Source organism: Biomphalaria glabrata, chromosome 1, assembly GCF_947242115.1.
Source record: "Biomphalaria glabrata chromosome 1, xgBioGlab47.1, whole genome shotgun sequence".
Taxonomy (NCBI): domain Eukaryota; kingdom Metazoa; phylum Mollusca; class Gastropoda; family Planorbidae; genus Biomphalaria; species Biomphalaria glabrata.
Genome location: NC_074711.1, coordinates 17,989,585 through 18,003,496, shown reverse-complemented (window position 1 = coordinate 18,003,496; position 13,912 = coordinate 17,989,585). Strand labels below are relative to the sequence as shown.

The 13,912-nt window shown below is 37.6% G+C and overlaps 1 protein-coding gene across 1 annotated transcript in view; it reads left to right on the top strand.

Moving 5' to 3' along the window:
• Nucleotides 1–13,711, top strand: part of LOC106050206 (dual specificity protein phosphatase 1-like) — a 37,981-nt gene extending 24,270 nt beyond the window's left edge. Inside the window, exons 3-4 of the mRNA XM_013205156.2 lie at nt 7,815–8,034; nt 8,866–13,711. Of these exons, the coding sequence (XP_013060610.2) occupies nt 7,815–8,034; nt 8,866–9,803 (1,158 nt within the window). The 3' untranslated portion in view covers nt 9,804–13,711. The remainder of the gene's footprint in view (nt 1–7,814; nt 8,035–8,865) is intronic.
• Nucleotides 13,712–13,912: the final 201 nt, after the last annotated feature.

The window sequence follows — 13,912 nt, the reverse complement described above, 5'->3', positions numbered from 1 at the left end:
TAAAGAAAGAGTGAGAGAGAAAGAGAGAGAGAGTGAATCCATTCCCATACTGTAGTTAGTAATTAAACTGATAAGGTTGACTTTCAAGGCATGAATGGAACGCTTATTGTCTACGCGTTAATGAAACCAAGGGAAAAAATACTATGTGCTCCCAGAAGTAGATTTCGTGTGTAGTTGTGTGTGTGTGTGTACTAGTAAATGTGTCTGGCAGATCTCAATCTATGAATAAAACGTCCCCATCCACATCGATGTCAATCATTTGAGTGAATAAAATATTTCAATACAAAATCCATGCTAGGGCCCCAATACTCGTCATCCCTCATTTCTCTACCCCCCCCCCCAACCAACACGCACACATAAAAACGTTCGCTAATATGCCCCTCCCCCTCTTTTTGGATGAGAGCGGGAATACCATTCGCTGTTTTCTATTTTTAGCACGTATACACTATAGTTTACTGATTGTTAGAACTGGCCAATGGCTGTAGATGATACGAATTTAGCCCAATGCTTTTTATTATTATTGTTTCTGCGCATGTATCTTTTAAGTAGACACATTACTTTGGCTTTACTTTTAAGATTCAAACTAAATTCTTCTTTCTAGTTCAACTTTTATTGTCTTAAGATAACCGAAAATGTTCGCGTTCATTCTTTTACATAAAGACACAATTTGGGGGGAAAACCCTCCCTCAGCAAAGTGCACACAAAAGCATATACAAAAGTGAGTTTGTAGAATGCTTAGTCTAAAAATAGAGAAGAAATCTTATGCGATTGTTGGCATCGATATGCATGAATTCAGTAGGACACACCATGTTTATTGTGTAAGTTCCCCAGTATGTCACACCATGTGCCCAGTATGTCACACCATGTGCCCAGTATGTCACACCATGTGCCCAGTATGTCACGTAAAATTATAAATTGAAAAATTGTCGCCTGTGTGAAACTAAAAGTGCAGCCACGTCATCATTTGAAAATTGTCGTCTGCATAAAACTAAAAGTACAGCCACGTCATCATTTGTTCACAGCCCTCATCAATAATCTACCCTTAGTTACAAAGTGTGTTTGCCATAGGCGCCATTACGACATCCCCCGCGCTATAGTCCATTCTCTTGACCGTTATGTTTATAATAATATTAGCGGTAGGTCACAATGAATGCCATTTGTCAGATGACCGATCCTTAAGTAAGCATTGTTCAGAGGGCCCTACGTCGCAAGACCTGACCCTTTAATGTGAGGATCTCCCCACCACCACACATTCCAACATTTACCCCACCACCTCACACCACACTCCAACATATACCCATCTCTTACCTCCTGACAATGAGATTGTGTTCAAACGCTATGACGCGGCCTACTTCAGCTGGGCTGCTTACGTAGGCAATATATACATATATATATTAAAATACTAGCAATTGGTTGGACCCGTCTTCTCGATGAAAATTATTTCATCAATCAGATTACCTTTGACAAGATACTACATTCAAAGGTTGCCTCTGTTTGTGTTTTGATAGTTCTTAATCATTCTTAAACTCCTTATTTTGGACTTGCTGAATCCGATGTCTAGTTGTTATAATAAGCTCTTGGAGTGGAATCGAGATCGTGTATTTATTTATCTTGATCACTGCTTGCATTTAATTTTAATGTTGTTGTTTGAGGTTGTTTTTTTTTTTATTAAAAAATCCTTCTGTTATAAAACAGCGGTTTATAAATAATAAATTTCCTTACATAAATTACCTATTTCATGGGCATGTAACTGGTGCTTGCAACAGATTACTGTAGTTGTCTTCCCCACCCCTTTGAAAACGCAAAACGAAATTCGTAACTGGTTCCATTGATTGTATGCACACTATGGAGACTATTTATAACTCCATTATATTATTCTTAATAATGACCCTCCTCTTTGGTTCACGCACGCGTGCCGGTCCCAAGTTCACTAATATTTATAGAAGGCCCCCTCCCCCCCTTGTTCTTTATACGATTGGAGTAATGTATTGTCCGTGTATTTCAAATTATTTCCCTTGTCCATTCATATGTACTACAGAAACACACACACACACACACATATATATATACATGTACATCTTCTCAACTGCAGAGTCTCCCACGCGCGTCTCTACTCCCCTTAACGGACTTGAGAGCTTGGTTTATGTCTTTGTTGTCGTTTCTTGTTTGAAGTCCTTCAGCACGTGAGCGTTACTTGTTGAGGGGGGAGACGCCCTCGGGGTCGATGCTTCCGCTGAAGAAAAAAAAAGGGTTGAACAGGCAGTTTTCATGACTTACAGTGGTTCGGTTGTGTGCACATCCGCCTGTATATCAAGTGCTCTACGTGAGCGTATGAATAGATTCATTCATCGCGATCCAGTCATTCCGCTTCATTCATTGAGAACTAAACATAGCGTGTGTTGTAGATAGTAATTAAATCAAGGCTAGTCTAGTGACGTGTCAACCTTCTTCACTCTCTTTCTCCCCCCCCCCTCTCTTCTATCTCCCTCTCTCTCTTATACACACTTTTCTTTTTTCGCCCTTTTCTTTTCTCTTTTTCTCTTTTCTTTGTCTATTTTCGCCTCCAACACTTCTCACTAGCTAATAGCACCCACTGGACAAAACCTTTGATGACTGCTAGTCCATTCAATTATAATAAAAAGACAGGCCTTCATTTATTCTAGTCTGCAAGAAAACAGACTTTAAAAAAAATGCACAAGACATTACTTAATATGTGGCGGGGAGGTCGGTGGTCTTAAAGATCTGTAGTTATCGCCATTATTTTTTTTTTATCCTATTCTCAAAATTAACAAGTCGACATCCATGTCAGTACGTGAATCATATTTAGGCGTATATGTGGACCTTATATTTAGACCATTTATGAGCTCATATGTTGTGGTCCTTACCTGAACTGCATGATTCTTATGCGGTTTTTTCGGAGCTAATATGTAGACCTTATCTGAGCTTCATATGCGAGCTAAGCGGAATTAATATGTGGAATTGTGTAAACTAAAATGTCGACCTTATCGGTGCCTAATATGTCGACCTTATCGGTGCCTAAAATGTCGACCTTATCAGTGCCTAAAATGTCGACATTAAGAGTGCTTAAAATGCCGACCTTCGCGAAAATGATGCATTTTGAGAAGGCTTTTTTATCCAGCATGCAATGTAGTCTTGAACGCTTGTCCAATCAATACACCTCGCTTCCCACGCACTTTTTTCCCCCTGTCGCTACTCATTCTCTTGTAAGGTTCGGAATGAGTACACCCAGTTGAAACATGATCGTGGCATAGTGAGTGAGACCACATTGTCGTTTGCAAATGTAGGTCAGCCAATTAGGTCAGAACAAGCACGTTATATGCTCCCACTTGAGAGTTGTTTTTTACTTTCACAATGTGCTCTAAGGAAACATTACTTAGATCTGTTCAGACTTTAAAAGATGCGCCCGAATCTTCTGATCACGAACGTACTTTTGTTTTGTCCACCCTCTTTCTTTCTCTCTCCCCCCCCCCCCCCCTTTGCTTGCCTCTAGAGACACTTTCTGTCATAGAATGTTGGGCTAGAGGTCCTTGCGACTGGATTCAAACAAATCGTTCACAGGCAACTGGCTATTGGTTCCCGAAGATAGATTCATAAGGCAAATGATTCACGTGATAAAATTGTTTCACCAGGCTACTGGATCACCGGCATTTGGTTTACCAACGGTTACCATCACACAATCATATGGATTCAGTGACTATTGGTTCACCAACAATTCACATGAGTAAAGAATAATCTATTTGCTGTTGTATGGATCTCGTAGCCAGTGCTGACATGTAGGAGGGGATATCTTGCGAGTTCCAAGAAATTAAAAAATAATAATAATAATTCTAAACGTGTTTTTTTTTTTATTTAGAACGTTAAAAAAAAAACAACTGAGTCTAAGTCAACACTTCTAAAATAATAATAATGACAATGTAGATGTCAGGTTGGGAAAAATAACTTGCTCTGTCTGTCGGTCTGTCACTATATGGGTATTTCTTGTTAGCACATCGAAACAGCCAACAAGCTCAAAAGCTTTATCGCGTGCCTGGAAAAAAAAAGGGGGGGGGGCATTAGTGGGCTCGTTTGTGATTTTCCAAAGAAGTAAATCTAAATATTGACAGACAGACGTAAAGTGTTTTTGAGGACGTGAGTGTTGTTGCTGGGGTTAGTGAGGAAAAAGTCTATGTGGGAGAGTACAAAGAAATAAAACTACTTATTGTGGTACAGGGTTGGGGTAATGGATGAGAACCGCTGGTTTGGTGTATTTGTTGTTGCTTATCTAAATTGAGTCACAATCAAATATAGTCTAGAAGTATTTAAAGTGTTGAAATCGACCAATTCGTATTCAAGGCGTTGATCCTTTCGATGGGCAGCATATGAAATGGAGATTGAATCAGGCAGCCACCAAGGGACCCGTATCTCGGTGCAATGTTGTGGCGATCGATGTACTTTTGGGCAGACATAACCTGAGCGCGCACGCACACACACATTCACAGAGGACGTAAACATACACACACAAACTCACATCCACCCACACATACACAGCCTTCCTTTCTATAACAGTACAGTACAGATTTCTGGCCGGGAATCAATGGCTTCCTCCCACGCAGCTCGTGATGGGCAAATCGTGACTTTCGATTTTTTTCCCTCCGTGTGTAATCGAGTATCGCAACACTGCGCTGCGTTCGTCTCTCTGAGGATGCTGTGTTTTCTTCTTTTAAATGTAGTAATCGTGTCCATCTGTTGTTATTTTATTATTATTTATATTTTTTATCGTAAGCATCTTTGAGCCCAACAAAGTTTGGTGACTTTAAAAAAAATCTATTGCTTGAACAAAAACGTTTATATTGTTTTAACGTTGGGTTCCACTTGTGAGGATATCAAAGTTAGTAACATATTACCATGAACATGAACATAGCTCTAGCTTTAGGTGCATTTAGTTTGGCTATCAATGTTTGGTTAGATGAGTTCAAGTATAAATCTAGTTCTAAGTGTTGAAATCGGGTGCCACAGCTTTTTTTTTTTAGTTAGTTTTTTTTTTTTTTATACATGGAAACTTGTTATTTGGGTGGGAACGTGTCCGATTCCATACTACTAAGTTCGAATACAGTAGTCGAAGAAAAGATTGGGTGAACAGCTAGGCGGCCATTGACAAATCTAGGAAGATTGAAAGAGTGGTAGAAGGTGGGTATTGTTGGGGGTGGGGGTGTGGAAGAAAAGCGTAGACACTGAGCCTTTTCATGAATGGGCCATTTCTATAATGAGCTCTGGTCGCCGACAGATCCAGGCGAAGGTTCGGGAGGGTGGTGAGCATTATGCACGAGCTAGCAGAGCAGAGAGCTGGTGTGCTTGTACGTGTGAGCGCAACTGACCAGAAGTGAACTGTGAGTATAATTTTCAAGAAGCGTGTGTTTGGTCGGGGTAGAGAGATAGGTCAGTGTTTGGTCGGGGTAGAGAGATAGGTCAGTGTTTGGTCGGGGTAGAGAGATAGGTCAGTGTTTGGTCGGGGTAGAGAGATAGGTCAGTGTTTGGTCGGGGTAGAGAGATGGGTCAGTGTTTGGTCGGGGTAGAGAGATGGGTCAGTGTTTGGTCGGGGTAGAGAGATGGGTCAGTGTTTGGTCGGGGTAGAGAGATGGGTCAGTGTTTGGTCGGGGTAGAGAGATAGGTCAGTGTTTGGTCGGGGTAGAGAGATGGGTCAGTGTTTGGTCGGGGTAGAGAGATAGGTCAGTGTTTGGTCGGGGTAGAGAGATAGGTCAGTGTTTGGTCGGGGTAGAGACAGGTCAGTGTTTGGTCGGGGTAGAGAGATAGGTCAGTGTTTGGTTGGGGTGGAGAGATTTTCCAGTGTGTAGCCAGTCTGCATCGACAACATGCCCACCCCTCCCCGCTATCTACTGATTAACCGATATTTCGTGGTAACTGACAGATTCAGGTCGGCAGTGTGGGCGTTAGTTGGGCCAGCAGCTCTTTTTTTTTTTTTTTAGACACCTCTCTGTGTTGTTGTTTCCGATGACCCGCTAGGTATTGACAAAGATTAAGGTTAGTGTAAAGTTTATTGGATCTAATAATCAAACAGTACAAAGATATGGGTGTTTGTGACGAAATAAGGAATGGCTATTTATGATAGAGGAAATCTACTATGATTGGGGGGGGGGGAGGCAAGACCCACTTAGTACAAGAGCCCACAACATCGCATAGTAACAACACAGGGCCTAGGCTTATAAGTACCGTAACTTGTACAAGTTATTCTAATCGTGAGAACAGAATCAAATGACAGGCAAGGGAAGAGTTCATGAGAGATGAGACTCTACTGCCATCACTTTTTATGACATGCTAATTATACACTCGAAAAGAAAATCTATATCGACCACCTACGGACAATGGTTATGCTTGCCCTGGATGTGGCAAAATATGTAGGTCACAGCTGGGGCTGCGCATCCACGGGAAATACTGTATTCCTCAATAATCTTCGGACTCGAAGACAAGCCTTGTATAATGTGTGGTCGTACTGTAGAAAGTTATTGATCTAAGTTTTTGTATTTACGTAACTGAATTATTCATGTGAAATGACGTAATTAAAATTAACGGTCATTTGAATGTTTTCATGAAGTGAGAAGTACTAAGACAAAGGGAAAAAAGAAATAAAACAAAAGAAATAGAGGAATGTGTGTGTGTAGAGTTCATTAAGACTAGATACGAGGGAGATGATAGTGACGTTTTTAAATGGAGGGAAAGGAAAAATGCGATTCCTGAATGGGAAATGTCTGGAAATAATTTCGCCTTTTTCTATCAATGCCAACTTGTAGGCCTAGGTGAGTGTAGTGAGTTGTCTTGATAGGCCAGTGGCGAAAGAAACTTGTATTCTCACTAGAGAAGATGGTCAGACTGCACAAGTTTTGTTATAAGAACAAAACGGAAGTCTGCTAGACAACACTGTCGACTACTTCCTTGGCATGAACGTCTTCCTCGCTATTGCCAAAGTCTGACTTTTATTACGTTGTGTGGTCTAACATTGCACTTAGTTGTGAATCAAATGACAGGTTTAACTAAGCTGGCCATTAAATGTGCTCACTTTTATTAATTACTGCGAGTGCTTCAAGCAGCAACACAATTAAAGAGTTGTTTAAAACAATATTGAATTAGTGAATGTACATATATCAGTGCATGTATTATTATAATCAAAAGTAGCTCGTCTTCTTTCCTCTGGTTTCGTGTCTTGTTCTTACTTAAATTATCTTTGTCACAACACAACTTTCTTTATTCGACTTTTTACTACAACTGCGGATCACTCACCACACTTTTCAACGGCAACTCACACTTCCGGTCTCACTCCCACACTTCCGGTCTCACTCCCTCACTTCACTTTTCACTTTCATTCGGTCCTGGTGCCTTCACAAAATAAAGTTGACTAACACATTATCCAGTAGATTTCCGAAGGTTGACGCGTCATAGTGGCCTTTAGGGGCACCATTCATTATGCCACTGTCTTGTTTGACTTGTCATAATCTAGCTAGTCTATGTCAATTGGTTTGGTTAGCAGAGGTTTCGAACTTTACAATCTGGAACTTTATCTCAGCCTCATCTTTTACTCTGATAAGAATTGGATACTAAAATCCAGCATTTTTTTTTGTACACATTTATAAACTTTTTTTTTTTTTGGTTGTATTTTGCTCACTTTAAGGAGTCTTGACTTACATTATTTAGACAGGTGTACACACGACTGTAATGTGATACAGTCGACTTTGAGATGCGATGATTGCAGCTCAACATCTTAACGCCCGGATGTTAATGTTTTATCGTATCTCTTCTTTCAGACCGAACCTGCCGAGATACTACCTCACCTGTACCTGGGGGATGTCTCCCATTCGTCCCAGAGGCCGCTCCTGGACCAGATGGGCATCACCGCGTTACTCAACGTGTCTTCCACGTGTGGGAACCACTTCCAGAGCCACTTCCGGTATATGAACGTTCAGGTGAACGACAACATGGACGCCGATCTCTTCTCCTGGTTTCCGAAAATCATCGAGTTTATAGGTAGGTGCAAGCTTTTCCCGTTGGTTGTAGCGTCCATGCAGGCACGCCATCCTACGACACCTTGTTTCAGTGTCTTCTTTTATGATTTTAGGTATGCATAATAATCTGCCAACGACATTCTATTAGCATAGGGTATGAGCATGTTGACAACAATATACAATAAATATATTGTGTAAGCCCTTTTACGTTTATTATTCAAATTTTCTTTTCACTTGTTTTATTGGATTAGCTTTTGCTAAATTTTAAGCGGTTTTGACATTTTATTTATTTATTTTAAGCTATTACTTTTAACCCCAAAAAATGTTGTTTTTCTTCATTCAAAAAAATTTAAAGAAGGAGAAATATTTAAATTGAAGAAGAGGCGGGAAGTGGACGTTTATTAATACCATCAGTCCATCAGATTTAATCTTTTCCAACGTTGCTTTTTTTCATCTCTCCCTTCTTGCAAAAAAATAAGAGATCAATGACCAGTGGCGTAGCTAGGGTGGGGGAGGAGGGGGGGAGAATTTGAAAATCCCACCCGGGCCCCCACTTGACCGGGGAGGGGGGGCTCCCCCCAAATGAGTATTTTTTACATTAACATTAAATATTACGCAAAACGCAGGGGCCCCCAAAGAGGTCAAGCCCACCCTCCAGGACCTGATACGATGGGAAATTCCTAGCTATGCACCTGTTTTGTTATTTAATTATATTCTTATTAATTACTAGCAGTATTTGTTTTACTTTCGAAAAAAAAAATCATAGTTAAATTCTGTCAATTGATTTGTTTATACAGTGTCCAATTTATAATTCTAAATGTATTTTCATTGCTTTTTTTTTTTTTTTTTTCAGATAATGTGGCAGCAGAAGATGGGAAAGTGTTAGTACATTGTCGGGCAGGGGTGAGTCGATCAGCGACTGTATGCATAGCCTACATTATGCAGAAGCGTGGGCTTTCTTTAGACTCTGCCTTTGAGTTTGTCATGACACGGAGGCCAATCATAGACCCTAACCTCAACTTCATTCAGCAGCTCCAGAGGTTCGAGACCAACTTGAAATCAAAACACCAGCTCTCCATTTCGACCACAAGCACCACATTTTCCTTTCCTCACCATGCTGACCACCTACTGGCTACCAATGATGTTACCTCGTCCGCTTTCAGTTTTTCCAATGAGGACGTAGGTGAACATCATGTGGATATGGACACGACGTTCTCCAAAGAGGACATCCTCTCCCAAGCAGACATGTACCACCACCACCAGTTCGTCTCACTCCAGCCCATACCTTCGCCCTCTGCCGGCGTAACTGGCGACCTAAACCTTTCCCCATCCAGCATTTCACAAACTGCTGCTTCACCGAGCCCTGTGTGGACGCTGGGGCTCCCTGCCTCCAGGCCAGACTCGCTGCCCTTGCTCCAGATCAGTACTCCCCTGCCCAGGGCATCGCTCCTGACCTCCCCATCTCACAGTGTGCCTTATCTGTCGCCCTTGCTTGAGATATTTCAAGGACCCAGTGAAGCTGCTGAGGCTTTCTCTGGAAACTACACGAACGAACCAAAAACTCCTCTACCCCCACGGTCGTTCTCTTTCTTTGGCAGTGATACAGCGTCTTGCCCAGTCCCGCTTCCATTAGACATTTCTCCTCGTCAGTGTCGGCCAACGACACCTACAGCCTTAGATGTCAGTTCGGCTCCATATCTCAATTCCGAAGACACTTTTCCTACCGTTGTGGCACATTCGCCATTGTCACCCATAGGTGTTCCACTTTCACCATTACCCTCATTTGGATGACACCATGGTGCCCTCTTTGACAACTTCTTGTACAACTATTTATCTGTACGATGTGTACACACATTTTGCAATAATATGTCCAACCATATTCACTATGGACTAATTTTTCTCAAGTTTCTGACTAAAGAATCGGACCAGTACCTGGCAGCTGGGAGCAGCACTAGCATATATATATATATATTATATATTGCATTCATCTAGTTCATTAGACACACTTATAAAAGACAATCACTAGATTCTAGATCTATTTATTGACCTGTAAGAATGTATGCTAATTGAACTTACGAACACATTCCATTAGAGACCTAGGGTAAATGTCTTTATTCTCTACGCAGTTTGTTTTAGCAGCAGATTAAGTTTCACCTATGAAATCTAAATCTTTATTTAGACTGCGTTATAAAAAAATAAAACACATTTAGATTGGTTGAAAAAACAAACAATATAGAATATAAGTAATAACAATAAAAAATATATTTATGTTCTATCACAGTAAATAAAATTATATGATTTGCATTGCTATTACACATTTTCAGTTTTACAAACGTTTTTCTCAGACCAGTTTATATATATATTAATTGGAGAAAAACGGTGGACAATGTGGACTTAGTTAATTTAAAAATAGATAGTCAACACAAATTGATGGATAAAATTGTTTGATTGTTGAATAATGTTACTGCAGTTGTTAAACAGAATTAATGAATCAGTGTTTCTCTTTAAGTTCAAAAATCCCCTTTTTACCAAAATATTTTTATTGCATGAATCAGTTCCACACTGAGGAGTTTACAAATTAGAAATTCAAGATAGACTACATGCTTTAAACAACCACTGCTACCATTTAGCTCTACTATTAAGATCTAAAGAAGACAAAAAATTATGGCATTATAGTTTGCATTTCCAATTTTTATTCTTTAACAAAGATATAGACTATATCTTACAATTATAGTTATAGATACTTAAGCTTCAATTGCAGCTTTAAAAAGACTAACTTGTAATTACCAATTTATTGATCAGCAATAATGTTGAATTTTAGTGTACCTTTCTCTCCCCTTTTTTTTTTACTAGAGTGGATTGTGGTATCCTTTATTATTGTTGTTATTTAAGGTGTGTTTCCTTAGGAAATGATTCAAGCAAAAAAATCATCAAGTCTTCCTTACTGGATATTTCTGGTTTGATTTATGTTTATACAGAACTGACCAGTCTAGAGAGTCAGTGTCATCTCTTTTCTCCACCCACTCACCTGCATCGTTGTTATCTTGGTTGTTTTCTCATTCTTTTTAATCTCTGATGTACTTGTAACATAAATACATTTCTGTTCAAATCAAAGCTCCAAAATTTTATTATCAAGAAATTTTATTACAATTTTCTGAGGAAATTTCATTTCCAACTGTTTTTCTCCGAAACATTTTGTTTCATTAACAATAATGTAATTATAAATAACATAATCTATTCCAAATTAGTTTTTAGGGTTTATATTGATGTGTGTAACATACATTTTTAAAAAGCAAAAATATGTCTATAACTATTTGCCTAAGAAGTAAAGAGATTTAGAGATATTTACTTTCTCATATTTCATGATGTCAAAGTGTGTGCTTGGCTGTAACAGTAAGGGCCTATAAATAATTAGATCTTTTATTAATCACCATATACCACAAGACATATATCTTTGAAACTACTTCTATTCTTTTAGTGCTTAACAACTGAAAGTGTCAAGCAACATTTTAGTGGTTAGAATAGCCTCTAAGTACTGCTAATGGAGAACATAAAAGAAAAAAAAATGTTTATTTAGGACAATTAATTTGTATTAAGAGCTCAAGACATTGCATTAATTGTCAAAATATCATTTATAAATAGAATCAAATTTTTTACCTCTGTGGAGAAAGATTATAAAATGAGGTATAAAATGTTTTATTTAATATTTTTTTGAAACTCTAGTTCTCAGTTAACAACAAACAAAAAAACAAGAACCTCAATTAATGAAACTTCAGGTTTAAAAGAAAAATATCAATTTACAGCTAGCAAAGAAATTCTAATTGAGTACTATAGCACTACAATAAAAGGTTGATTTAATGCACCATTGCTCTGCTTCCTTATGAGCTCTTATGGTATGAATACTGGTGGGATTCAAATGAGTGTGTAATTAGTATATTCAATAATTACTTGATCAAGTTCATAAAGAAAAGAAATTACTTAGTGAAGTTTCATATAAATACTTAATAATTCCCTACAGAATTTGACATACTGTATAAATAATAATACTAAAGGATTTGAAAGAACTGAAGATTTCATTATCACTTTCTAAAAAATTATACTGATGTCTAAATTATAAGTTTAAAAAATGTTCAGAAGTGCACATTTTTAAATTATAAACCTTCTTAATTTCATAATTTTAAAAGAAAAAAGTAACATACAGAAAGAATTGAAATGTGTCCTATGATTTGCAAAATAGAAGGGAAGTATAGACATGCTCTATAATGCAACTCAATTGACCATTAGTGATAAGTTATATGAATGTGGGTGTCACTGCAGTATTGTGCCTTCAAAACATTTGTAATTGTTTTGTTATTTTGTAATAATTTTATATAATCTAAATTTGTTCAGCATTTTAATTATCTATCAACATTGAATTAGCTTGTGCAATTCAAACTGTTTCCATTGTGACGATGCAAAGCTGAAGCATGTTTGTTAATGTTTATCTTTATCAATCTTGATTTATACATTGTATATGGCTGAGTGGGCCAGTGTATAAAATATTTGTAGAGTTTGCTGTTTTCAATTCAGCAAACAGTTGTTCAATATATCTGTCCCCCTTTACTGTTAAATAGTGATACTTAACCTATTGACTATTAATTTTGTACAAAGTTGTAAATAATGTTACTGTATAATGTATTTATTGACTGAGACTGTCACTCCATCAACATTGTGGGACAAGTCTGTTTGATTGCAATGTGCAGCTTGGAGTCTAAGAGAGAAGTCCAATGGGAAGTAGAAAAGGGGAGATGAAGGACTAGTTTATATTTATACAAATTTTTTTTTTTTTGCAGTGTATTACCATAGTTGTTGCTGTAAATATTTAAAATTGTTCCTACTAAATAAAATAGTATATATAGTATAAGAAAACACTGCATAATGTTCTCCATTGTAGACTGTCCTACATTTTAATATATTCATCATCTGGACCATGAACAAACATTCTACATGTATGACTATCACAAAAAAGCTTCTTTTAAAGCTGAGTAGATGTTTGTTTTAAACAATATAAGCAATTCTTTGACTGTTATGTGATATGACTCTGACTGTCCTCAAACTATGTATTTAGTGTACACTCTCAGGGACTCATTTTTTTAGTATGCATTGTTTGTGTGCTTGTATTTATTGACTCGATACATACATGCCTTTAATAATGTTTGGGGAACATTTTTAAAATACAGGTGTTAAAAACAGTTTTAAAAATATGTAACATTTGTCAGCATAAAATTTGTCTCTGTATTTTTATGAACATTATTACTAAATAAAAATTAGAATACAAGAAAATACTTTTTTTAAAGACTATTTTGAATAACATGTTGGGGGGGGGGTTAAAAAATGAAATCAAAATACTAAAAAGATAAATAAGAGGTTTCTTTATTAATTATCTTTTTTTTTTTTAATGTTCTCTATAAGTAGTTCTGCATTTTAGTGTTTATAAGTCAAAGCATACTTCTTGAATGTTGCAGCTACTTGTTTCCTATTCCATGTATCTTTTTATCAGTCCGACATATTGTGAGTTTTGGAGGCCAGAAAGTATGTGTTCACTAAATGAATGAATCAAACCTGTTTATGATTTGTGGTTGATATCCAATTTGTTTTTCATATTTGAAGTTTACTGAATGAGAAATAAATCATGAAATACCTTGAAATTATCATGAGAATGATTATGTGTTGTTGAAGTTTGTCAAGAATTAGCCATTCAAATGAAATATTACACACCCTACAATTATTCTAAATTATGTAAATATACATTTGAAAACAAGTCTTTATTTGCAATACATCTGTTAGTGGTACCCTACTACCATGCAATAAGAATTCATGGCATCCAACAATGTTTGATCTCTACATTATGCCAAATCTAA